Consider the following 24,088-nt stretch of genomic DNA (forward strand, 5'->3'; position numbering starts at 1 on the left):
TGACAACTAATTTCAGTCAGGTTATTTGGAATCAGTGTTCAATCTGACCTCCTCCTCCTCTGATGAGCTGCTGTCCATGGGCTCTGCTGCTGTGGTGGGTCGCTGGGCCTTGGGACCGTTCAGCTCCTTCACCCTAAAAAAAAAAACACATTCAAGAGGTGACTTGTATCTGTACTGTATGGCTGTCCCGTCTTCACATAGAGAACCGTTCATTGGATCGTCATAACACTTGGCAGGTGTGGAATGGAAATGCAGTGTTTAGTCTATTGGACGAGCGTGTGTGTTCATGGTGTAGACTCATGAAATAAAATGTCTACCTGTCCGCATAGCGTAGTGTATTCATGGTGTAGTCACAGGAGGCCATGGCTGGAGACAACAGTGCGATCTGTAGAGATGGAGGAAAGGTGCAGGTATATACACGTTAATATACCTGGTTAACTGACTGAGCACCATCATTTCATTTGCATTGCATTACAGCATTTCAGTGAGATATTTCTCTAATCTTTGCATTAAAAAGGCCTAAGTATTAGTATATTTGTGGGCACTTCCAAGCAACTAGGGATGTTCGTGCCAACATAGCTGCTAGCCTATGATGCTTTCATAGAACCTTAAATGTTGGTTAACCAGCTTGTGCCTAAATAAAATGCTAAGCTCTGTTTAAATCCTCAAGCCAGTTAGTTTCTACTTTGTTTTTGCAAATGGATAACTATCAAGCGGCTCCGATTCCTTTTTGTATGCATATAGTACAATCATTATGTCCGTTTGTTCCTGCTTGTTATAGAAAGCCATTTGCAAAAAACACAAGTGGCTCTGATTTAGTTTGCGGCTAGTAACTGGAAGTAGGAGAAATGGTGTACCCTTCATGGCTTCTGCTCAATTATTTGAGTTGCACGGTCATGTTAGACATAATTATTATAGTCATGCATGTTATTACTTTGAGGTTTCCTTTTGTTGCTTTCTTAAATCAATTTATTCTGAGATACGTTGGATGCCAGGAGGCATTTTACTTGTTCCATGTATACATACCATGCAGGTCCTGGACTTCTCACCAATGAAGGAGTCTCTGAGTACCTTGGTCAAGGTGCTCATTCTGAACGGCACATGGTCACCATGCCTTCCCAGGGAGCGAATGCACTCCTGTGGGAGTGAGAGCAACAGGTTATTCACAGAGGGCCCAGACCACAAATTACTGGAGGGGGGAAAAAAAGTAACTAATCATGAATAAGATATTCAGAGGCAATATGTTAACTTGGAGCTCATAGATTCATGGTAAGAACCAATCACTGCCTCTAGATGTCACCGTCTGCTTTTAAATCAGAGGGTTGTCTCTTCAGAGCAGTTGTGGAAGATGATTTTAAAAGTAGCAAGACCACAACATAAAAATACTGTTACAAGCCCTTTATTCAACATTTTACTTACTTGTAGTTTATGTACATTTTGTACTAAGAATTTAATATGCAAAATAACTAGTAACTAAACCTGATAAATAATAGAAGAGTAAAAAGTACAATATTTACTCCGAGATGTAGTGGAGTAGAAGCATCACAAAAACTCAAGTAAATGTGCCTCAAATTTGTATTCAAGCACAGTACTTGATTAATGTACCTAGTTGCATTCCACCACTGCTTCAGAGACACCAGTGTGCAGCCAGTCTTACCTTCAGGGCCAGCAGGCTGCGGTTGATCTCATTAGTCTCCACCAGCGTGGCACGGTCGCTGCTGCTGACGTCCGTGCCCCGCTCGTTTCCGGCCAGGTCGATCAGAGAGAACTTCCCGTGCAAGGTCTTGGCGCGGTTGTTACGTCGGAGGACAATCTGGAGGATGGCGTGGGAGCGGGACGAGTTGGCATTCGCAGACGTCTGGCCAGACGTCCTATAGGAGTGATCGAAGAGAACGGACGGTGGAACGGGGCAAGAGAGAAATCTAGAGCAGGGCTGCAACGTCTTTTATATTCTTTAGTAGCCAATATCCATCAATAAAGGTCCATCTACAAGGTCACAATAATTCAATTTTCACAATTTGACTTTTTGCCTGACATGCCAATAATTGGGATAGATGAATTGGCTTGTAGATCTGCCATTTTTGGAAAACTTTTGATTTCACCATATGCCTCTATCGATATTGTGACAACAAATGGTGACATTTGATTTTGTAATATGTACCTGCAAGCACTGCCAACTTCTATGATCTTGACGACGTCCTCCGCTGCGGAAACTCCCACTTCCTGCAGGCCAACCACCTGAACCTGCTGCCGCTCATCCTCCAGAACGCGGAGCCGGGACTTGTTGTTCAACAAGTCATAGACCTGAAATGACGACACAAGTTCACTCAAGCCTACCAGAACACTTTGTTCTGTTGGTTCATTTGGTCCACACACCCAACCAAATAATAAAATTGCTAAATTAATCTACAAGCTGAGCTTGTATATTGACAACTTTTCCACACAATGCCATCGTATGATGTAGGACTACTTCGGCCATTTAAACATTTTCTTCATATAATGGTCCTCACCAATAAGATGGTACATTTCGGTCTACTGTGTGTCTCAGAGAAGGGCTGTGGACAGTTCAGAAACCAGTCTACCAATGACATCAGTAGGCAAGTTTGGTAATTTCAAACAAACTTTTTTTGGGCTTCCATTTCAGCGTGGCAACTTTCCAGAAGAAAATGACTGTAGTTTCTGTTAGCTTGGAACCTCCGTTGGCAGATTTATGAACTGTCCATAGCCCACCAATGAGACCCGGAGTGAGTATGGTAGATGGAAGTTGTGCCATTTTATTAATGAGCATTATTGAGGACTGACATTAGGTTGAAATGTAAGTGATTACTACATGTTTGGGTAGAGCAGACACATGTATATTAGATTAATAATAGTTTTCGTACCTTGCCGTTATAGATCTCAAAAAAGGCGACATATGGACAGAGATCCAGGCAGGCGTACCTCCGGCTGTTAATGAGGGTGAACACATCCTGGGCTGCACAAGGGACAAAATATGAGAATATAATTAACACTAGGCAGCAGGGAGGAATGCAAGATTCCCTTGATTGATCAATCTGGTCACACAGCTTTACGATTGATCAAAAACAAACTGTTGTTGTCCAGGTCATTTGCAGAAGTTGGTAGGCTACCCCTTTATGAAATGTCCTTTTGGTAGCCATACAGACAACCAGTAGAAATAATTGCAGATTCAGGCTTAACAAAATACCAGAGATCATTAGGATTTTCTGGAAGATAGCACATGTATTGCTAATGTATTGCTAGTTTTAATCCCAAAATAAAAGGAAATATCCAACAGGCATACAATGAGTCGTGCTGTGACGCGTTGTAGGCTTAATGTAGATTTTTCGGTGCATGACATGCCTTCCATAGAAGAAATGAGACCTTTAATCCATGGGGTCGCCATTTTTAAAATGTCATGGTTTTTGGTATGGAAGTTGGAGTAAGGCTTACCTGCCAAGGCGTAGATGCCTTTAGTGCTGTTCTGGCGCTTCCCAGAGAAGTCACCTCCCATCGTCTGAAAATAAGTAAAAGGACATTATAAGCACATGGTACATTTTAACTAATCATTAGTATCTGGGTAGCCTCATAACAATTCAACCCATAGTGCTGGAGAACAAGATCATGCATTGTATGCACTGAACAGACTGCACACTTACATGAGTCTTTCCACTGCCGGTTTGTCCATAAGCAAAGCAAGTTGCCATGGCACCTTCAAAGATAGACTGGACCAGGGGTTTGGCTGTGAACCTATGAGTGAAAACAAAGCAAATAAATTAGTCCCGTCGGTAAAACGGTTTAATCTTTGGTCAGGAAGAAGTGTCACAATAGCATAAAGCAGCGGTTCTTAAAGTGGGGTCCCAGAACGCCCAGGGGTCCTTGACAGTTCCAGCCAAATAATGGACCCATTCCTGGATAGCATATTGGGGGTCCTTGAAGATAGAAAGTTTGAGAACCACTGAAGTAAAGTAGGCAATGGATTACCTGTAGACCATGTCATTAGTGACGCTCTCGTCGAAGGAGTAGTCAAAGTTGAACACTTGATTCTCCAGGTACTTGGTGAGGTCCACCTTGGTCTTGGGTTCGTGGACCAGCACAGTTCCATTGCCGGGCACAGAGACCACATCTATCTCTCTTCTAGCCAGTTCTGGGAATATGACACATCAGGGAACATAAATAATCGGCTCTGTCAGCTGGAAACCTCATGTCCAAAACTGTTACTTTTCAGGATTTGAATGTAGCAAATAGAGCTTGCAGATCTGCTACTGTAAGGCATTAATTTACAACAAAAAACGTTAGAATGTGGAGATTTAGTTTAGTTGGCAACACCTCATGCAGGGTCTTTGTGCTCGAGTATATTGTTACCATCAACAACCTCATGGGAATACAGTGAAGTATAGGATTAAGTAGTTAGATGAGAAACATGAACACTGAGATGAACAGATATTTAGTGTGCATTTTATTCCAAGTACATTTAGTGTATATTTTATTCCATGTAGAACTGATGACATGTTTTGACATCACATTTCTTTAAACATACCTTTGCTGTTGAATGGCCGCTTGCGAATGCACACGCATATCTTCTGATCTTCAGCCTGTACAAAAAAAGTTAAATTCAGAATGACATTTGAGAAACTGAGATCAGATATAAGATCCATCACAAATAATGTGCTATAATACATTTCAACAATTCAGGCATTGCCAAGAGCAGCTGTAGCCAGGTGCAATGTTTTCATTAAAACCATGTTGTTTGGATTATAAAAACTACTTCTTACTTCCTCCATGACTGAGGGAGGGTTCATGTCCAGGGTCTCTCTGAACTCCTCGATCATGTCATAGAACTTCTGGTTGGGCCGGCAGACCTCTCCAAACTGCAGGAAACAGAAATAGTTATTAAACCAAAACCTTGCCAACTGCAGGTTTTGATCAGGCAGGTTTTGATCAGGCAATAAGAGCTAGATTTGTACAAGTATGCCATTAATGGACTATGTACAATGCAGAGCACACTGGTTCGTACAGTATTATATACAGTATGTACCAGTTATAACTGGTACAGTACATACTGTATCAATACTTGATAGACAGGCTGAACAGTGTTGATTAATTTCAGATGCGTCGATACTGGGCAATTTGTCTCACCTTCCCCCTCTTGGTTTGAGCGTCGGGGGGCTTCGCAACACCAGAAAGCCTTTTGTTGGGTTTGATTTTATCCTTTGGAGCCATGGATGCTCTTGTGCCTGTGTACATAGAAATATGCAACATTACGGTCAGTAAAAAAGTCGTATAAAGATTTAGATACAACCAAACTTTACCAGGAAACACATTTTCATCTGCTTAACACAATGGTTCGTACTTTGTAGTCATCAGTTGTAGCTCAGCTATTGATCAGTTCTAGCTCAGCTGCTGCTTGGACAGTGAAACAGATTTTACTTCCAGAGCAGGTTAAGAGTGTTCAGACTGAGACGCATCCTAATAAATCTGATATGAGTCGCATTTGAAACCACCTCTGAATGAGTCTCCAGTCGGCTTTGTCAAAATCTGATTCCATGTGACTTTTTTCTGTTCAGACTTAGCAGAGCTCAGAATACCAGTCAAACGGTCTAAACATTTAGTGGCTTCAATCCTCGGACCTCTGGCTACAGGCATGTTGACAATGTTCTGGGCCTCATCAGTCTCCTTGGCCTCCTCAAGGAGACTGGGAAGATGGGTTGCTGCCGTCTCTCTGTCCTTCCTCACCCTTTTGGTGGCCACTAAGGAGAGAGATGCTAGTTATACATATGCAAATGCATGCAAGTTAGTCTCATGTTAGTCTCGTTAGCGAGATCAGAGCACACTGCCTATGGGTATGTCTTGTGACATATTCAGTGTAGGGCTAAAACTATGTCATTTAAAAAAAGAGCCAATGCAAGTACTAGCCCATAACATAGTTTTAAAATTCCCCAGATGCATCAATAGGCAGAGATCTCCGATCTGGCTACACACATGCTATCAAAGTTATTTAAACTTTTTGCATGGCCACAAATGCAGTTTTTTAGACTGATAGAATCTGTCTAAACATGCTAGGTAAGGTTTGACATTTATCCGGTATCCCAGTTACCTTTTATTTCACAGCACTTTTACTTGGCCATTTGGTGGTCCGTTGACTAGAGTTCACTCAATACCTGCGAGGGTCAGCTAAATGCCCAAGTGTAAATTGCGGTGGCCAAATGTAATCCACTTTCTCAATATTGCAATGTGTTGCATTGTGAGTTCAAATGAATAACTTTAACCCCAGTCCATATACAGGAAGCTGGGGTTATATCAGATCTACAAGCTCACAACAAAATTAAACCATAAGGGGTACTTCAGTTGAACCTTTGAGACTGGTTCAGATGAGGTTGAGAACTCCTGGATTAGCAATACCAGGGGGGTAAATAGTAAATACTAACCAGGTCCAGAGGGGGGTGGGACAGGGATTGAATGAGTTGGCTCCGGGAGTGCAGCTTGAAGTGGCGCCACACTTCTGGTATGCCTGGTCCGAGGCCTGGAAACTACTGTAAGCAAGAAGTGAAGAAATGTAAGTGAAACGGCAACTGGAGTTATGATTGTAGTCAAGTCTCCTTTTCCGCATTGTGTACAAGTCAAGTTCAAAATCATCTACTTGGAAAGACACAAAGCCATAGCAGCCTGGGTTTCTGACCCACAGAGCTCAAAGCAATTTGCGAAAGACAACCGCAATGGTGCTGGAACACCAGTCTAACTAAAAAGGTTGTAAGTGTTACACAACCCCCTCACAATAGAATTGTGGTTAAATCTGCAGGGCTGCCCTTTAAGACTGACATGCACCCCCTCTGAAAAGTGAAAGGCTAAGCTCAGCAGGTGATTTAAATCATCAATGAAAGCACAATCACATTTGTTGATCATGTTATCAATTGAAAACGCGAGTATTTCATGGACAGGGGTTGCCAACAAGAAGGGAACATTGAGTACATAGTCTATGTGTAATTGAGAAAACACTGAACCTGTAAAGATTCAACTGTTCAGATATGATCATCATGACCTACACAATGACTTAACAGGCAACATGATCCCAAAATAGATGTGAATCAGAAGTATAAACCAATTTACATACTAGGAGGAGGAATCCTGGACGAGCGCAGGCGACTAAAGCATTGCTGCAAAGGGAAGAAAATTGACAGGTCGACAGTTACCATGACAATCAGACACAAAAATGACACTATGAGCTCATGTAACATCAATATCACTTAAAGAGTAGATCGCCCAAAATTTCTATCAATTACACACCCCTTGAATTCATGGATTTTTAGTCGCATTCCTGGGCCAATAATTTAATAACTGGATGGTTGGTCAATAGGAGACGCAAAGAGTCCTACACGGTCAAATTATTGGCTTAGGGATGCGACAACTAAAAAAAATCTCCCATGAAGAGTGTAACTGATAGAAAATAAGTATTTTTTTGGGTGAACTACTCCTTTGCAGGACGATTTCACCAATTTCCAACCCATCTTCATCCATACAATTAGCTTGGATTAGTCATCGATTATGTCACTGGTTTCTGAAGGGTCCAGTCCTCCTCTGAGACAATGTAGACAAAAATGGTACCATATTATAATGAGCATTACTGAGGACCAATTATATGAAGATACGCATTTCACTGAGGTTCACCAAACCATTTAGTTTCATCTCAGGTTACCGACTCACTTTGTGGACAGTCCGAAATGGGGGAAAATAAAATAATGTACATATCGGCATAAACAAGGCTAGGGATGTTATCCCCAGGCATGCAAACAGCCCGAGGTGAAAAAGGTGACAACATGTTGTTTTCTTTTGGGTCAGGTGTCACACAATTGCCCTATTTGGATTCAAAAAGGTGACTGTAGCTGAAAGGTTACACTTTTGCATGTCTGGTTATCCCTTTCCAGTGCAGGACACCAGTTTCACGTTAAGGGAAGAGCCAAAGCAAAAATGGCCAATATCTTGATTGCATGGAAACAATGTTCACTTGCCTCGTCCTGAGTGGGACTCTCAACCAAAGTAGTGAGGCGATGCCGGAGCTCTTCATTGATGACAAAAAGGTCTTCAAAATCAACCTGTGCATCATAGATTAACATGATTAGAGGTAGGCGGGGTTGCTGGCGGGGTTACTTTCATGGTTAGACAGTAAACATGAGGCTACATGGTTATTGTTGGACATGACAGGCAGTATGGTTAGTTAAGTTAGTGCGGACATGATGGGCTATACGTTTGCCATATAAATTAAAGACAACTGGCTTTGACACTCACCTCCTTCCTTTTGGATGCATTCCCCTCCGTCCACTCAACCATAACTACACCTTTGGCTCCATCCACCGATACCACCACCGAAGAATGAACTCGGCCTGGTTGCATATAGATTCATGAAATATGTCTTAGTCATGTTGCATATACATTTAAAGGGATATTTCACTTTGATATTCATTTTATCAGACATGCCCTATGTGCAAACCCAGTGTAAATTCAAACTTCATTTTAACAATGTTAGATTGTTAAAATGACCCATCCTTGGTTCTGGTGACTGAGATTGTCCTTCCAATACGTGCAGATACCGTGTTTTTTCAATTACTTTTGGAAAATGAATATTGAATCAAGGGGCTCACAAAAGCCTGAGTAGACAATAAAATGACAAGGGATATTTCACTTTTTTTTTTCATTCAAGTTTAAAATCAAAAGGGAACCAACACAAGTCCTAAACAAATCCTGATCTCACAATGCAGAGTAAAATCAAAAAGTAAAGTGTTTTTTGCCCCCTTCCCCCCCAGTTTAGTCATTATGCCAATGATTCCTCCCTACACACACACACACACACACACACACTTGTGTCCCCACCGGGAGGACGTAGTAGAGCCTTCGGCCTACTCCGGCTCCCGCCCAACACCCCCGGTTGACAGGTACCACCCCAGCCAGTAGGAATACATGCAGTGACAATTTTCACCCTGCCCTCCCTCCCCAAACACATGTTAAGTTCAATACATACAAGTGCACAACTGTTATGAAATTGTAACATCTTTTGCGCCAAAATACACACCTCAACCAGGGCTTACTTAGTCCGTTACTAAATTGTCTGAATTATGCAATTGGTATTTATATGTATGATGTAAACTCAGAAATAGCCTACTGGTTGAGATGAAGTGTATTTTGGATAGGGGCAGTGGTTTGCATGTACATAGGATTGAACTGTATAATTGTTGATGAGATAATCAGCTTCAGGTGTGAGACATACATGGGAATGGGGAAGGGCAGTCTTTGAGACACACATCCGTGTTTTTGACCAATAATCACCTTTGTTTGACCCAAAGCAATCACCTTCCCTTCCCCACTTCGCTCATACAGTACTAGGACATGACGTATGTGTAGGCAGAAAATTAGCTCAAATATTTGGCTGAATAGTTGAAGAGAATTTACTACATTTTTTTTATCCTTAAAAAAAAAAAGAGAACTTTAATCAAGCCTTCCCATAATTACACAAACATTCATTAGCTATATTGTCTGTTTATTGAAGAGCTGGACAGACCAGCTCAGGAATATAGAGCAAACAAATACAACCTCTATATAACTACATTAATGTCACAGACTCACCATTGCTCCTGCTGATCTGCACAGTCTGGCCAACAATATTTGCCTCCATTTCTGCCAAAGGATAATGCTGCCCTAAAAACACTGCAAAACAAGACTAACAAACTGATGTTCAGATTGAAAACACCTGAGTGATTGCTATTTACTTCTTTGGCTTTTTATCTGCAGTTGGAACACCCGATTGGTCGAATGACAGGAAGTTGTCATCATCAGGCAGATGACGATTGGTGAGACGTTTGACTTGGGCAAACTGGGCGGGGTTGCATAAGGGATACTTTTAAATCTCAGACTGTTTTAAATATATAATGATATGATATGACATAATATGATATGAAATGTAATGATATGATTACTGACTATATTATATTAATTCATATATAAAGACGCTCTGTTGCCGATGTGAACCACATACGGAATTAATGTTTTAATAGGCAAAATGATCAACAGTTAGTATTGTTTTGCAGTCCATTCAATCAAACAGTAATTGTGCAATATCATGCATCACCACACTGTGGTAGTGTCGGGACATTTTTACACCATGGGCAATCTGGGAACCCATCGCCAAATAAAAATGAAAAACAGCGCCCTCTGCTGTTTTTTAACGCAGAGCAGAATCTGTTCTTGAGTGGTGAATAACAATCATAGGCGCACCATCAGACAGACCACATGGCTACACATGCCTTACAATGGCTGGATATCCACCTTGTATTCAATATTACGTTTTTCACTGCAGACTCTTGTAATTCATTCATGAATGAAGGAATTATTTGAATGTATTTATGTAGGCTACTTATTGATTTAAAAAAAAGTGCCATCTGTCTACCCACACCCATATCCATACACACGCACGCACGCACGCACGCACACGCACGCACGCACGCACGCACACACACACACACACACACACACACACACACACACACACACACACACACACACACACACACACACACACACACACACACACACACACACACACATATGACGTCATAGGTGATTGATGTTAGACTGGCTTCAAGCTCTAATCTGATAATGGGTACAGGAAGCACTAATAAATGACAGTTAGAGGTGAGACATGAGTGCCTACGTCATCATTAAGTCACGACAAGTCATCTCTGTAGCCAGCAGCTGTAGGCTATATAAGTGTGGTGAAATTACCACACTTGAAGAATAACCTGTCAGTTTTTATTTGTCTATGAGTGAGGAGCCTGTCACCTTTACATTCCCTGAAGCAGGGGGCATTGGTCAGAGTATGGCCGCATACACGCTTGTTCTGATCCGCCATGGAGAGAGCTGCTGGAATCAGGAAAACCGCTTTTGCGGATGGTTCGATGCAGACCTCAGTGGAACCGGGGTGGAAGAGGCAAAGCGGGCAGGACAGGCCTTGAAAGACGCTGGCTATGATTTTGACATCTGCTATACTTCTGTCCTCAAGCGGGCCATTCGGACACTGTGGCTTGTTCTGGAGGGCATTGACCAGATGTGGCTGCCTGTCCACCGTACCTGGCGCCTCAACGAGCGCCACTACGGTGGCTTGACTGGGCTAAATAAGGCAGAGACAGCAGCCAAGCACGGAGAGGCCCAGGTCAAGATCTGGAGGCGATCCTTCGACGTCCCACCCCCATCCATGGATCAGGAGCATGACTTCTATAACAACATAAGCAAGGACCGTCGCTATGGCGACCTGACAGACGACCAGCTTCCAACCTGCGAGAGTCTGAAGGACACCATCGCCCGGGCATTGCCTTTCTGGAACGAGGAGATCGTCCCTCAGATCAAAGATGGCAAGAGGGTTCTGATCGTTGCCCATGGCAACAGTCTCCGTGGCATCATCAAGCACCTTGAGGGTATGTCGGAGGAGGCCATCATGGAGCTAGACCTGCCAACAGGCATCCCCATCCTGTATGAGCTGGACAGGAACCTGAAGCCTGTGGGACTCTTGCAATTCCTGGGCGATAAGGAGGCCGTCAAGAAGGCTATGGCGGCTGTGGCTGCCCAGGGGAAGGCCAAGAAATAGACACATCAGCCAGATCACTATCACATGTACTGTTCCATTATGAATTAAACCTTAAAAACATGCTAAATGTTTGCCTATTGTCCCCAACTGTTTGTGTGTTTCCGTGGAATGTTTGTAGCTATACCTGTTTCTCGCTCCTCCCGTTTGTATGTGAGAACTTCTGGGAACTCAGATTAGTCTATACCAGGTTTTCACACATGCATGTGAGGATACGTAGTATATCTAAATCTCATGGTTCTCTCTCTGGTACTTTATTCCTATTCCCTGTGGGTTCTACCTGCTTACACTTTTGTATTGCTATTATTTTTCTCCTTTTGTAGCTGTATCTCTTTTTCTCTATCAGTCCTGAGTTTCATAACTGCAGTACTGCCTTGACAGCTGAAATTCCCCCACGGAATCAATAAATTGTTATATCTCATGTTGAATTTTATTGGTTGACCTTTATGACATATTGAAGCAGCAAATTAACAACCAAGTTAAGTACAAATTAGGGACCAGCAAGTGGGAGCAATAGCAGTTATGTTTTTTCTGCCTCAATATTGTTCCCCTGTATGAACACTTACTGAGACAGACATATCGTCTCTGTCAGGTGGAAATCCAACAATAGCAAAAGCAGCAGATCTGCAATCTCAAAACGCGTCGCTTCGTGCTGCTTTTCGAGCTTGCAGATCTGCTACTTTAGATGCTTTTGTGTGACGCTGTAGTGTAATCAAGTAGGGCATTAATTTACGAAAGCACTTTATGATAACTATAGGGCATAGCAATGGGGGCCATTTTCTGGTTCCATCAATCCAGACCCCATACATTTGTCCCATAGAGATTTCCAAAAATATTTGTATCAATTATTTTAAGCCTAGAATCAAGCCATCCAGGATCCTGGTGATTCATCACCATAAAACGTTTGATTCTGTGAAAAGAAATATTTGAAAACCGCAAAACAAGGTGTATTTATTAAATATAGTATCATACAATTAGATATTACATTTTAGTCAACAAAATTAACACTGCTGGGTGGGGAACACTGTTGAGTTGAGTGGGGAATGGATGTGGGCTAAGATGGAAGACATCCTAGCCCTGGCCAGTACTTTAATATTCTTCAGGTATGCCAGTGTGTGGGCCTGGGCCGTAGCGTGGCGGTCCAGGGTCCAGGCAGGCACCCTAGGCTGCAATGCCAGCCTTACAGCGTGTCACGGATTCGACTCCCATTCCCGACGACCTTTGCTGCGTGTCACCCCTCCCCCATCTCTCTCCCCATTTCCTGTCAACCTACTTTCCCTATCCCTCTCCAAATAAAGCCATAAAAAGACCCCAAGAAATCTGCGTGGCGCTCCAGGTTCCAGGCAGGCACCCTAAGCTGCAGTGCTTTACTGTCACAGTCACTTTACTGTCATCCTGGGTCCCCCCCCCCAATAATCATTTGGGGACCCACAGGTTGAGAACCATTGCACTACAGCACAAAGACCCCCATGTACCTGTCAAACTACTTCAAAAACGTTTAAGACGTTGGTTCACAAGCACAACACCAGAGGGAGCTCCACAAATCACGTTCAACCCAGATTCGGCTCAAACAAGGGGTTAAATTCGTTCTACTACTATGCCACCAAAATGTGGAATGCCAGTCATAAAAAAATGTGACTCCTTCCTTACTCTCCCTCAAAACAGCTCTAAAAGAGCACTTACAGCTTACAGGTGGCTGCAATTCGCAACTGGCCCCTATAAAAAGTCAAAGCTTATCTCCAGAAATGCCCCACCCCCCGATACTGTACATATTTCTTTCTTTTTTTTACTACTCATTTATATGATGTATTTGCATATTCTGTCTAGATGAAGTGAATAATGGAAACAAGCCATAGTGTATTCTTGGGTTTATCCTTTTAGCAGCCCTTGTATAAAACTGTACCTCTGTACTTTTTTTTGCGAACTGTTAATAAAGAATAACTCTCTCTTATTTTAAACTCTAGTCTACGATAACCATAGAGTTAAAAATAAGACGATAACTCTATGCCCCCCAAACGGAAACGACCTGATTTGCGGTGGGACCAAGTGCTAGCGTTGCCATGTCGGCTTATTATAAGAACTTTGAGCTTCTTTTTTCTGTAAAGTTGCTTGTAAATATTGGTAGTTGCGGGTTGCAATTTTTTGGGTTTGTTTCTAAAGTGTAGTTGCTTATTTAGGCTTGCTTCCACAGCAAGCCGATGGTTTAAAGTTCTCATGTGGCTTATTTTTGGGCTTGTTTTCAGACCTGTGGATGCAACCTGGCAACACTGGTGCGCTTCTCTATTGCATCCTCCGGAAACACCGAGAGAAGAACAGACACAAACAAACATGGCTGCCTCCGACCCATTAACGCCCATTAAACTTATCGATGATTGTAGGGTGTGTGGAAAGAATTTCTATCGCATAGCCTTATTTGATTTATTGCTCGGATCCAGTAAGACACTCAAGCCCAGTTACACGCTGGCTCTGGAAGCCATAACGGCCAGAGCCGTGTCCAAGGAGGACGCGCTGCAGTCAGTCTGCAAAGCCTGTAAAGTGGAACTGGATGCTTACCAGCGCAGTAAAGCAGTGGTAGAAAGGATCACCAAGTTTGTAAAGGAGAACTCTGACAGCGCGAGTACTGCTGCGAGACACAGCCAGTGTGCTACTGCTGCTGCTACTAGTACAACACACGACACTAAAGGATGGGGACTGTTGGAAGAGGTAAGTGCTATTTATTGTATTTTTTTTATATTTTTTTTATTATTTAGGCTAATACATCTACCACAACCAGTGGTGGAAGAAATACTCGGATTTTTTACTTAATAAGTAAAAGTAGCAAATCTTTTACATTTATTTATATTTCATTCCTAATTTATTTGGGCTAATAAATCTACCACAACCAGTGGTGGAAGAAGTACTCCGATATTTTTCTTAATAAGTCAAAGTAGCCATTTTTATTTATTATTTATTTATTTATATTTTAGTCTTTTATTTGGGTTAGCAAATCTACCACAACCAGTGGTGGAAGAAGTACTCAGATATTTTGACTTAAGTAAAAAAAAAGATTTACTTCTAAGTTCCCAAATTAAATTACAAAATGTTTGAAAATAGCAGTTTTGTTTATCGTGTGTATGCTAGCAGACTCAAAATAAAAGCACCCCCATTCTTCTGGGGTGTGGGTTAGAAGCCAGGTTAAGTGGCTGTTAAGCAGATGGATATCATCACTTTAACTTATTGCTTTCATTAAAGCCTCTGTCTGCCCTATGTTACTTTTTTTTCAATTAATAAAATGTCTGATTGAATACTTTACAAATAGTACGATTATACAAGGATGCTCTTCTATTGAGACATTTAGATTGTGTCAATGGTCATGTCTCTCTAGACACCTAGACATGGGATCTCACACAAATTTTAACCTGATTGTGATGGTCAAGATTCAATTTATCCCCCGAGCAAGCAGGCAGGCTCTATTAGCTCAATGGTAAAAATGTCTCAATGGTAAAAAAAAATGCAGCACTTATGCAGGAAACCAGGTTCAAATCCAGGGTAGAATATATACAAATGGGTCGGTGAGTATAGTATGTCTGTCCAGGGCTAATCTCACAAACGGCAAGATTTACACCACCGTTAACCACTTTAACCTTGGTGTCCATATTTTAGGCAAATTGTAATTGTTTTTATTTATTGTTAAAATAAAATAAAATAAAAAAGGTTTATTTTTCAATAAATAGCCACACTCATAACGTGCCCTAATGCGGGAGAGAGCTATCCAGAGCCTTCTATTAGAGAGTTGCGCCAATGAGGGGTCAGAAACAGCGTCGGTCACGTGGTTCATGTAGCTGGAAATAGTGACAAGGAGCCGTCGACTTCAGGGATTTGTCACTATTCGCCAATGTATGTGTATGTAGAAGACCTGGCCCGAAGAAGTGAACGGAGTTGGCGTAACTCTCTAATAGATGGCACTGGCTATCTCTATCTGAGAGAGGGAAGACGCACATCGGTTATTTTGTTATGTCATACGACAAGCATAGGGCTTAAGTGGATAAACTATATTCACTAGCCATATGCTGATGAATTGTTAAAACCAATGACATGTTCTTTTCAGAGTATGAAACGCACCACCTCATCTGCAGTGATGCCAGAGTCAATTTCACTCATCACAGGGTCCGTGTTGCCATTGATGCCAAAGCCAGCAGTCAAGAAACATGAAAAGCCTGGAGCTAATATAGCCTTTTCTCTAAGCTCTGTGAAGGTTAGTGTGTGTTCATAATGTGACATTCATAATGTTCCAGTATACAGTATACCTACCCCTAATGTGATCTCACACAGTTTTAATTCCTCACTCTTGTTTTTGCATTATTCACCATAACTGAACTTGTATTTATTTATAATAGGCAATATCAACATAATACTTTTGATAAGAGGTGAGATGGTAGTGATTTATCACCTATCTGTTTAACAAAGTTATGCATGTCGCTGATCACAAGTGAGCATAGCACGGCACAGTGTGTGCGAGATGAGGTAAGGCAAGTGATGCTTGCAAGCATATTGCACCAAATTATTTCAGGCCGCCATACTTCCCTGCAAATGGGCGAAATATTTAATTTTTAAATATCAGAGAGAGATGCTAGAGAGGTGTGCATATCTCTTGGTTTCTTTCTCACATTAATCCTTAGTCTCGTGAACAAACAGGTGTTCGTCATCTTGACTCTCACTCTCAGAATGAGCAGAATTGTAGTCGTCACATCTTCATGAAAAGATCATTGACATAATCCTTTCCCTTTCTTAGTCTGCTGTACAAAGACTGTCGAAGCCCCATGAGCCTGGCCAATCCACGCAACACATTCCAACACCCGCTGTGAAGCTAGAGACTGTCCAACACATCCCAACACCTGCTGTGGTGCCAGAGACTGTCAAGACCATCCCAACACCTGCTGTGGTGCCAGAGACCCAGTCACCCAGCTCTACGTCTTCTCCTGTGCTGAGCCGTTCAAGAACGCAAAGGAAGCTAATCAAGGTAATTATTTTCTAAAATACTATGTATATGTTCTGAAATATTCAATGTGCATTATTAGACTTGTATTGACTAGTTAAATCCTATATACATTATTGATTGGGGTCAAACATACTTGATACCCCTTTTCCCCCCTTTACAGCTCTTCCCTGAAAATGGCTAATCTATAAGTTCCCATTGCATCTTGTTGTTAGGTGTTGTGAGCTTGTACTGTAGACCTGCTATTTTTGCAGAATGTTTGCCTACTATGACATGCTAGGGTTCATGTGGTTAATTATTAATAATAATAGGGGTGCAAGCTCACAATGTGTCACGACATGAGCTTGTAGATATGCTATGTTCACTAGTATTTTTGCTCGGACACCATTGTGCCACAAAGTGTAAAATAGGGCTTGAATGGTATACAAAATGTAAACGGTATTTAAAAAACACGTGCTTCTCTGTTATTCGATTAATCAAGAAAGTAATTTATAGAATAGTCGCTATGAAAATAATCAGTAGTTGCAGAGTAGTAATAATAATGTTTCATATGTCCTCAGGTCTCAAGTGTCTATGAGCACAGCTCTTCATACCGAATCTTACGTGGGCCAATGGAAAAGGTTGGAGAACGTCTTATTAGAGGGAAAACCCGACTCCTCCCAAAGACAGTGATGGCGGTTCCTGGCTTGTTGGATGTAACGGTGGATGAAGTTCTCAAGCTTTTGGAGAAAGAATGTAAGACACTATGTAGTCGAAATTTCAACTCAGTTTTAAGGCGGACAAATCCACAAGCTCTTAAAGACTTCAAGTGGGCCAACGTGATAGCTGAGTGGAGGACAAACGCACCCATATTTTTCAAGTTCCTAGAATGCGTTGGCGCAGTCTTTGATCAATCCAAGACGGCACAGGGGCTCACAGCGCGACAGGAACGCATATGGAAAACACAAGCCGACACAATGGCTATGGCTGGTGCGACACTCTTACGATCACGTGAAATTGCCATGAGTGCCCCGATGTACCGCAACACACTTGCATTGAGACATGGAGGAGCAAAGAAAAAGTGCATTCAGCAGCTTGCCAGGATTGGAATCTGCACATCAATCCGTCGGTCATTGTCTAAATTAAAGGAGATGGGGGAAGCATGGGACGTAGAGGTTGGCCAGCAGGTTTGTAGTCAAAGCCATGTTAAAATTGAATGGTAAAAAAAATATATATACACGTACGCGTGTGAGTGTGTGTGTGTGTGACTATAGATCGAGATGTGTGTGTGTTTTTTTGTCTAATGGCTGCAATGCTCTGTTGTACAGGCAGGGGGTGATGCCAGTTTCAGCAGCAGTCAAAGTGGTATTTCTGAGCTTGAGATGACAGACTCTGAATCTGGAGAGAAGCAATGTCAAACTGATCAACTGGTAACTTATAACCTTATTATATATATTTAAAAGTTTTCCTAATCAGTATCGCAAGAAGACAAATCCCCCAAAATATTCTGAACTCTATAAAAGCCTGTCATTGACTTTCATTTTAGAATTCATTCCTCTTTTATTTCTAAAAGAATTGTGTCAGGGTAGCTCAGTCGGTAGGGCACTCGTCTTTGGTTCTGGGTTCGACCCCTGGCACAACACGGCTTGCGTAACCAAAACCATGTATTAAGTACTGGTCTCAGGAAGGCATTGTCAGTTGGTTCAAACCACTTTGGTACTCTTGGGTGTAGCTAGCAGGGCTTTTAGACTCTTAGTTATGTTTGACTCATTTAAATGGGAATGTTTCACATAACTGTTGCCTCTGAATGTCCTTCCCCAGTGTATCACGAATATGCAGGAATCAAACTTTTTATTTATAGCTTTTTGCATGTTGGCACACATGTAAAAAAAAGATGCATTGTTGAGAGATGCATTCTTACTGCACACATTATTCTGATAATCTCTTCTGTTTTTACAGACACAGCAGTGCCATCCCCCTGCAGAGAAGCTCTATCAATGCCCTGACTGTCCCGAGGTGTTTATGACCATCAGAGAGCGCCGTGAACACATACAGAGTCACAGAGGTCCCAACAATTTCGTTTGTCACTTATGCAATATGAGGTTTATATATAGAGGTTCACTGCGGAGACATATGTATGTGCACACAGGAGCAAAGCCGTTCACATGTGAGGTGTGTCAGCGCTCATTCAGCCAGGCAACCAGCCACATGCGCCACATGCGCATCCACACAGGAGAGAAACCCTATCAGTGTCAGCACTGTGATAAGAGCTTCACTCAGAATGTTAGCCTGAAATCCCACATGCGCATCCACACAGGAGAGAAACCCTATCAGTGTCTGCACTGTAATAAGAGCTTTAATCGGAATTTTAGCCTGAAATCCCACATGCGCATCCACACAGGAGAAAAACCCTATCACTGTCTGAACTGTGATAAGAGCTTTACGCACAATGTTAGCCTGAAGAGTCACATGCAACGTTATCATGGACAAGTCCCTGACCCAGCGATGGAGGTGCAGATGGAGAAGCCAAGAAGGAATGAGTCTGAGGCTGAACTAGATGAGACAAATGAAATGGAGAACGATGCTGCATTGTTCATCTGTCACATATGTAACACAGCGTTTCCCTATAGTGGTGTGTTGGAGAGACATGTGGTTGTGCAGACCGGAGAAAAACAGTTTGTATGTGAGGCGTGCCAGCGTTCATTCAGCCAATCGGGCCACCTCAAATCCCACATGCAAGTCGCTGACCCAGGGATAACGGTGCAGATGAAGACAAACAGGAAACAGACTGAGGCTGAATTAGATGAGACGAATGAAATGGAGAACAGCGGTCTTGATGCGGAGGAGGCTGAGCGAAATAATGACACATTGTGCAACTCAGAGGAAGAGAAGGGGGTTACAAAGAAATCGAACAATACGTTCACAGGTAAAGGAAGGCCAATGAGTAGTACAGCGATCACCTCAGATGGCCAGTTGAAGAGAAGGTTATGTGACGGTGATGAGAATGAGGAAGTCCAGGGCAACAGTGATTCAGCCTCTGACTCAGCAGAGGAGAAGAGGGGAAGCAAGAAAATGAGAAAGACCACCTGGAGATCTAAAGGAAGACCAACGAACTCTGGGGGTGAAGAGCATAGCAGTCACTGATATTGAACCAACGGGGGAGAACCAAGAAAAGGTGTGGGGCTCAACCCTTTAAGGACAAAATAAGGTGCAAAAGAACAATCCATTGGTCTGACTCCTGTAAAACTTAAGTACTACCCTGGCAGAGGAGATTGGTAGAACAAAAAGTGTCATTCAAAAATAGAAGGGTCACATCATGAGTTAGACTGTTCGGTGAGATCTACTTTGAGACTTAATTTTTGTTATGGTAAACAAAACACAAAAGGCCCAGGTTTCATACATTTAACTGTGTCCCTACATTCAGTTATATAGTATATGTGTATTATGGGATCAAACCGTTCATTAAACAAGACTTATGTCAAAATGTTGCTGCAGTATCCTCTGTTGTTATATTTGGTTTCCGTATAGCTCAGGTTATAAATTCATTATATATGTTTAATTGGTGGCGATCATAAATAAATGCTTGTGTTTATACGCACAAATTCTAGATTCTTGACCAGGGACTCAACTCTGGATGCTACTTGCTTATGTGCATAGCCAGTTTGAAAGTCCATCACATCTTTGATTCAAAGCCTATTCACATTTCTCTGTCTTGTGCTGGGAGAGCCAGAGACTGCTTCATGGATTAGACATACCAGTAACTGTATGGATCTATGGGGGTTCATTTCTGAGCGGAGGATGAGGAAGACCCATCTTTTTCTCTTTGCACAAGGAGTAAGACAAGTTCTTGAGAAGCCTCCTAAGTACATATACGTTTTTTTTATATATATAATTTTAGGTTAAATGGATATGCATTTAATTTGTCAAGTTGTAGAAGTCATGGCGTCATGGCTGTGTTCGAATCTATTGTGTAGCATCTACTTTTCTTCAAAGCCAAAGAACAAGACAAGATAATAAAATAAAAATCTCAGTTATCATACATGTCAGACTGTTGCCTCTCCTAAAATCGTTCCTCAAGTTAGTATTAGCCTGTAGCTGAGAGAAAAACTTGACTTGTTAACTGCTGCAACAATTCTAGCCACATTGTTGCAGTGGTGTAAAGTAACTAAGTACATTTACTCAGGTGCTGTACTTTAGTACATTGGTTCTCAAAGTGGGGTCCGGGGACCCCCAGGGGTACTTGAGGGGGTTCCAGGGGGTACCCAGCAAAATGTGTTAATATAGCGTCACAATAATTATGACCTTTTATACTTTGGCTATTCAAAAATAGTAGATATACAAGCTGTATTATGCACAGAGTGTGTGTGTGTGTGACTATAGATCGAGATGTGTGTGTGTTTTTTTGTCTAATGGCTGCAATGCTCTGTTGTACAGGCAGGGGGTGATGCCAGTTTCAGCAGCAGTCAAAGTGGTATTTCTGAGCTTGAGATGACAGACTCTGAATCTGGAGAGAAGCAATGTCAAACTGATCAACTGGTAACTTATAACCTTATTATATATATTTAAAAGTTTTCCTAATCAGTATCGCAAGAAGACAAATCCCCCAAAATATTCTGAACTCTATAAAAGCCTGTCATTGACTTTCATTTTAGAATTCATTCCTCTTTTATTTCTAAAAGAATTGTGTCAGGGTAGCTCAGTCGGTAGGGCACTCGTCTTTGGTTCTGGGTTCGACCCCTGGCACAACACGGCTTGCGTAACCAAAACCATGTATTAAGTACTGGTCTCAGGAAGGCATTGTCAGTTGGTTCAAACCACTTTGGTACTCTTGGGTGTAGCTAGCAGGGCTTTTAGACTCTTAGTTATGTTTGACTCATTTAAATGGGAATGTTTCACATAACTGTTGCCTCTGAATGTCCTTCCCCAGTGTATCACGAATATGCAGGAATCAAACTTTTTATTTATAGCTTTTTGCATGTTGGCACACATGTAAAAAAAAGATGCATTGTTGAGAGATGCATTCTTACTGCACACATTATTCTGATAATCTCTTCTGTTTTTACAGACACAGCAGTGCCATCCCCCTGCAGAGAAGCTCTATCAATGCCCTGACTGTCCCGAGGTGTTTATGACCATCAGAGAGCGCCGTGAACACATACAGAGTCACAGAGGTCCCAACAATTTCGTTTGTCACTTATGCAATATGAGGTTTATATATAGAGGTTCACTGCGGAGACATATGTATGTGCACACAGGAGCAAAGCCGTTCACATGTGAGGTGTGTCAGCGCTCATTCAGCCAGGCAACCAGCCACATGCGCCACATGCGCATCCACACAGGAGAGAAACCCTATCAGTGTCAGCACTGTGATAAGAGCTTCACTCAGAATGTTAGCCTGAAATCCCACATGCGCATCCACACAGGAGAGAAACCCTATCAGTGTCTGCACTGTAATAAGAGCTTTAATCGGAATTTTAGCCTGAAATCCCACATGCGCATCCACACAGGAGAAAAACCCTATCACTGTCTGAACTGTGATAAGAGCTTTACGCACAATGTTAGCCTGAAGAGTCACATGCAACGTTATCATGGACAAGTCCCTGACCCAGCGATGGAGGTGCAGATGGAGAAGCCAAGAAGGAATGAGTCTGAGGCTGAACTAGATGAGACAAATGAAATGGAGAACGATGCTGCATTGTTCATCTGTCACATATGTAACACAGCGTTTCCCTATAGTGGTGTGTTGGAGAGACATGTGGTTGTGCAGACCGGAGAAAAACAGTTTGTATGTGAGGCGTGCCAGCGTTCATTCAGCCAATCGGGCCACCTCAAATCCCACATGCAAGTCGCTGACCCAGGGATAACGGTGCAGATGAAGACAAACAGGAAACAGACTGAGGCTGAATTAGATGAGACGAATGAAATGGAGAACAGCGGTCTTGATGCGGAGGAGGCTGAGCGAAATAATGACACATTGTGCAACTCAGAGGAAGAGAAGGGGGTTACAAAGAAATCGAACAATACGTTCACAGGTAAAGGAAGGCCAATGAGTAGTACAGCGATCACCTCAGATGGCCAGTTGAAGAGAAGGTTATGTGACGGTGATGAGAATGAGGAAGTCCAGGGCAACAGTGATTCAGCCTCTGACTCAGCAGAGGAGAAGAGGGGAAGCAAGAAAATGAGAAAGACCACCTGGAGATCTAAAGGAAGACCAACGAACTCTGGGGGTGAAGAGCATAGCAGTCACTGATATTGAACCAACGGGGGAGAACCAAGAAAAGGTGTGGGGCTCAACCCTTTAAGGACAAAATAAGGTGCAAAAGAACAATCCATTGGTCTGACTCCTGTAAAACTTAAGTACTACCCTGGCAGAGGAGATTGGTAGAACAAAAAGTGTCATTCAAAAATAGAAGGGTCACATCATGAGTTAGACTGTTCGGTGAGATCTACTTTGAGACTTAATTTTTGTTATGGTAAACAAAACACAAAAGGCCCAGGTTTCATACATTTAACTGTGTCCCTACATTCAGTTATATAGTATATGTGTATTATGGGATCAAACCGTTCATTAAACAAGACTTATGTCAAAATGTTGCTGCAGTATCCTCTGTTGTTATATTTGGTTTCCGTATAGCTCAGGTTATAAATTCATTATATATGTTTAATTGGTGGCGATCATAAATAAATGCTTGTGTTTATACGCACAAATTCTAGATTCTTGACCAGGGACTCAACTCTGGATGCTACTTGCTTATGTGCATAGCCAGTTTGAAAGTCCATCACATCTTTGATTCAAAGCCTATTCACATTTCTCTGTCTTGTGCTGGGAGAGCCAGAGACTGCTTCATGGATTAGACATACCAGTAACTGTATGGATCTATGGGGGTTCATTTCTGAGCGGAGGATGAGGAAGACCCATCTTTTTCTCTTTGCACAAGGAGTAAGACAAGTTCTTGAGAAGCCTCCTAAGTACATATACGTTTTTTTTATATATATAATTTTAGGTTAAATGGATATGCATTTAATTTGTCAAGTTGTAGAAGTCATGGCGTCATGGCTGTGTTCGAATCTATTGTGTAGCATCTACTTTTCTTCAAAGCCAAAGAACAAGACAAGATAATAAAATAAAAATCTCAGTTATCATACATGTCAGACTGTTGCCTCTCCTAAAATCGTTCCTCAAGTTAGTATTAGCCTGTAGCTGAGAGAAAAACTTGACTTGTTAACTGCTGCAACAATTCTAGCCACATTGTTGCAGTGGTGTAAAGTAACTAAGTACATTTACTCAGGTGCTGTACTTTAGTACATTGGTTCTCAAAGTGGGGTCCGGGGACCCCCAGGGGTACTTGAGGGGGTTCCAGGGGGTACCCAGCAAAATGTGTTAATATAGCGTCACAATAATTATGACCTTTTATACTTTGGCTATTCAAAAATAGTAGATATACAAGCTGTATTATGCACAATACATTATTATTGGTGGCCGCTATGAGCTTGTAGATCTGCTATTTTTG

The 24,088-nt window shown here is 42.0% G+C and overlaps 4 protein-coding genes across 4 annotated transcripts; 3 read left to right on the forward strand and 1 right to left on the reverse strand.

Annotated features, from left to right (window-relative positions):
* Positions 1–21: 21 nt before the first annotated feature.
* Positions 22–8,108, reverse strand: LOC308093535 (kinesin-like protein KIF2C; the record flags this gene model as incomplete). Its single annotated transcript, XM_080439870.1, has 14 exons — positions 22–133; positions 318–385; positions 1,027–1,137; positions 1,658–1,871; positions 2,162–2,304; positions 2,883–2,974; positions 3,451–3,514; positions 3,657–3,747; positions 3,982–4,144; positions 4,538–4,592; positions 4,773–4,868; positions 5,137–5,234; positions 5,628–5,747; positions 8,000–8,108. 14 exons carry the CDS (start codon positions 8,106–8,108, stop codon positions 22–24), a joined length of 1,536 nt encoding a protein of 511 aa, XP_080295996.1.
* Positions 8,109–10,861: 2,753 nt separating this feature from the next.
* On the forward strand, positions 10,862–11,626 carry LOC308093247 (phosphoglycerate mutase 1-like; the record flags this gene model as incomplete). The annotated part of the gene is made up of 1 exon (XM_080439518.1): positions 10,862–11,626. The coding sequence occupies one exon, from the start codon at positions 10,862–10,864 to the stop codon at positions 11,624–11,626; it is 765 nt and encodes a 254-aa protein (XP_080295644.1).
* Positions 11,627–13,951: 2,325 nt separating this feature from the next.
* LOC308093536 (uncharacterized protein) lies at positions 13,952–20,538 on the forward strand (the record flags this gene model as incomplete). Its single annotated transcript, XM_080439871.1, has 6 exons — positions 13,952–14,326; positions 15,711–15,857; positions 16,395–16,622; positions 17,159–17,764; positions 17,906–18,007; positions 18,537–20,538. The coding sequence occupies 6 exons, from the start codon at positions 13,952–13,954 to the stop codon at positions 19,719–19,721; spliced, it is 2,643 nt and encodes an 880-aa protein (XP_080295997.1). The 3' UTR covers positions 19,722–20,538.
* Positions 20,539–21,014: 476 nt separating this feature from the next.
* LOC308094067 (uncharacterized protein) lies at positions 21,015–23,644 on the forward strand. The gene is made up of 2 exons (XM_080440517.1): positions 21,015–21,113; positions 21,643–23,644. The coding sequence occupies exons 1-2, from the start codon at positions 21,066–21,068 to the stop codon at positions 22,825–22,827; spliced, it is 1,233 nt and encodes a 410-aa protein (XP_080296643.1). The 5' UTR covers positions 21,015–21,065; the 3' UTR covers positions 22,828–23,644.
* Positions 23,645–24,088: the final 444 nt, after the last annotated feature.

Source organism: Gymnoscopelus braueri (genome assembly GCF_963280865.1).
Source record: "Gymnoscopelus braueri genome assembly, chromosome: 10".
NCBI lineage: Eukaryota > Metazoa > Chordata > Actinopteri > Myctophiformes > Myctophidae > Gymnoscopelus > Gymnoscopelus braueri.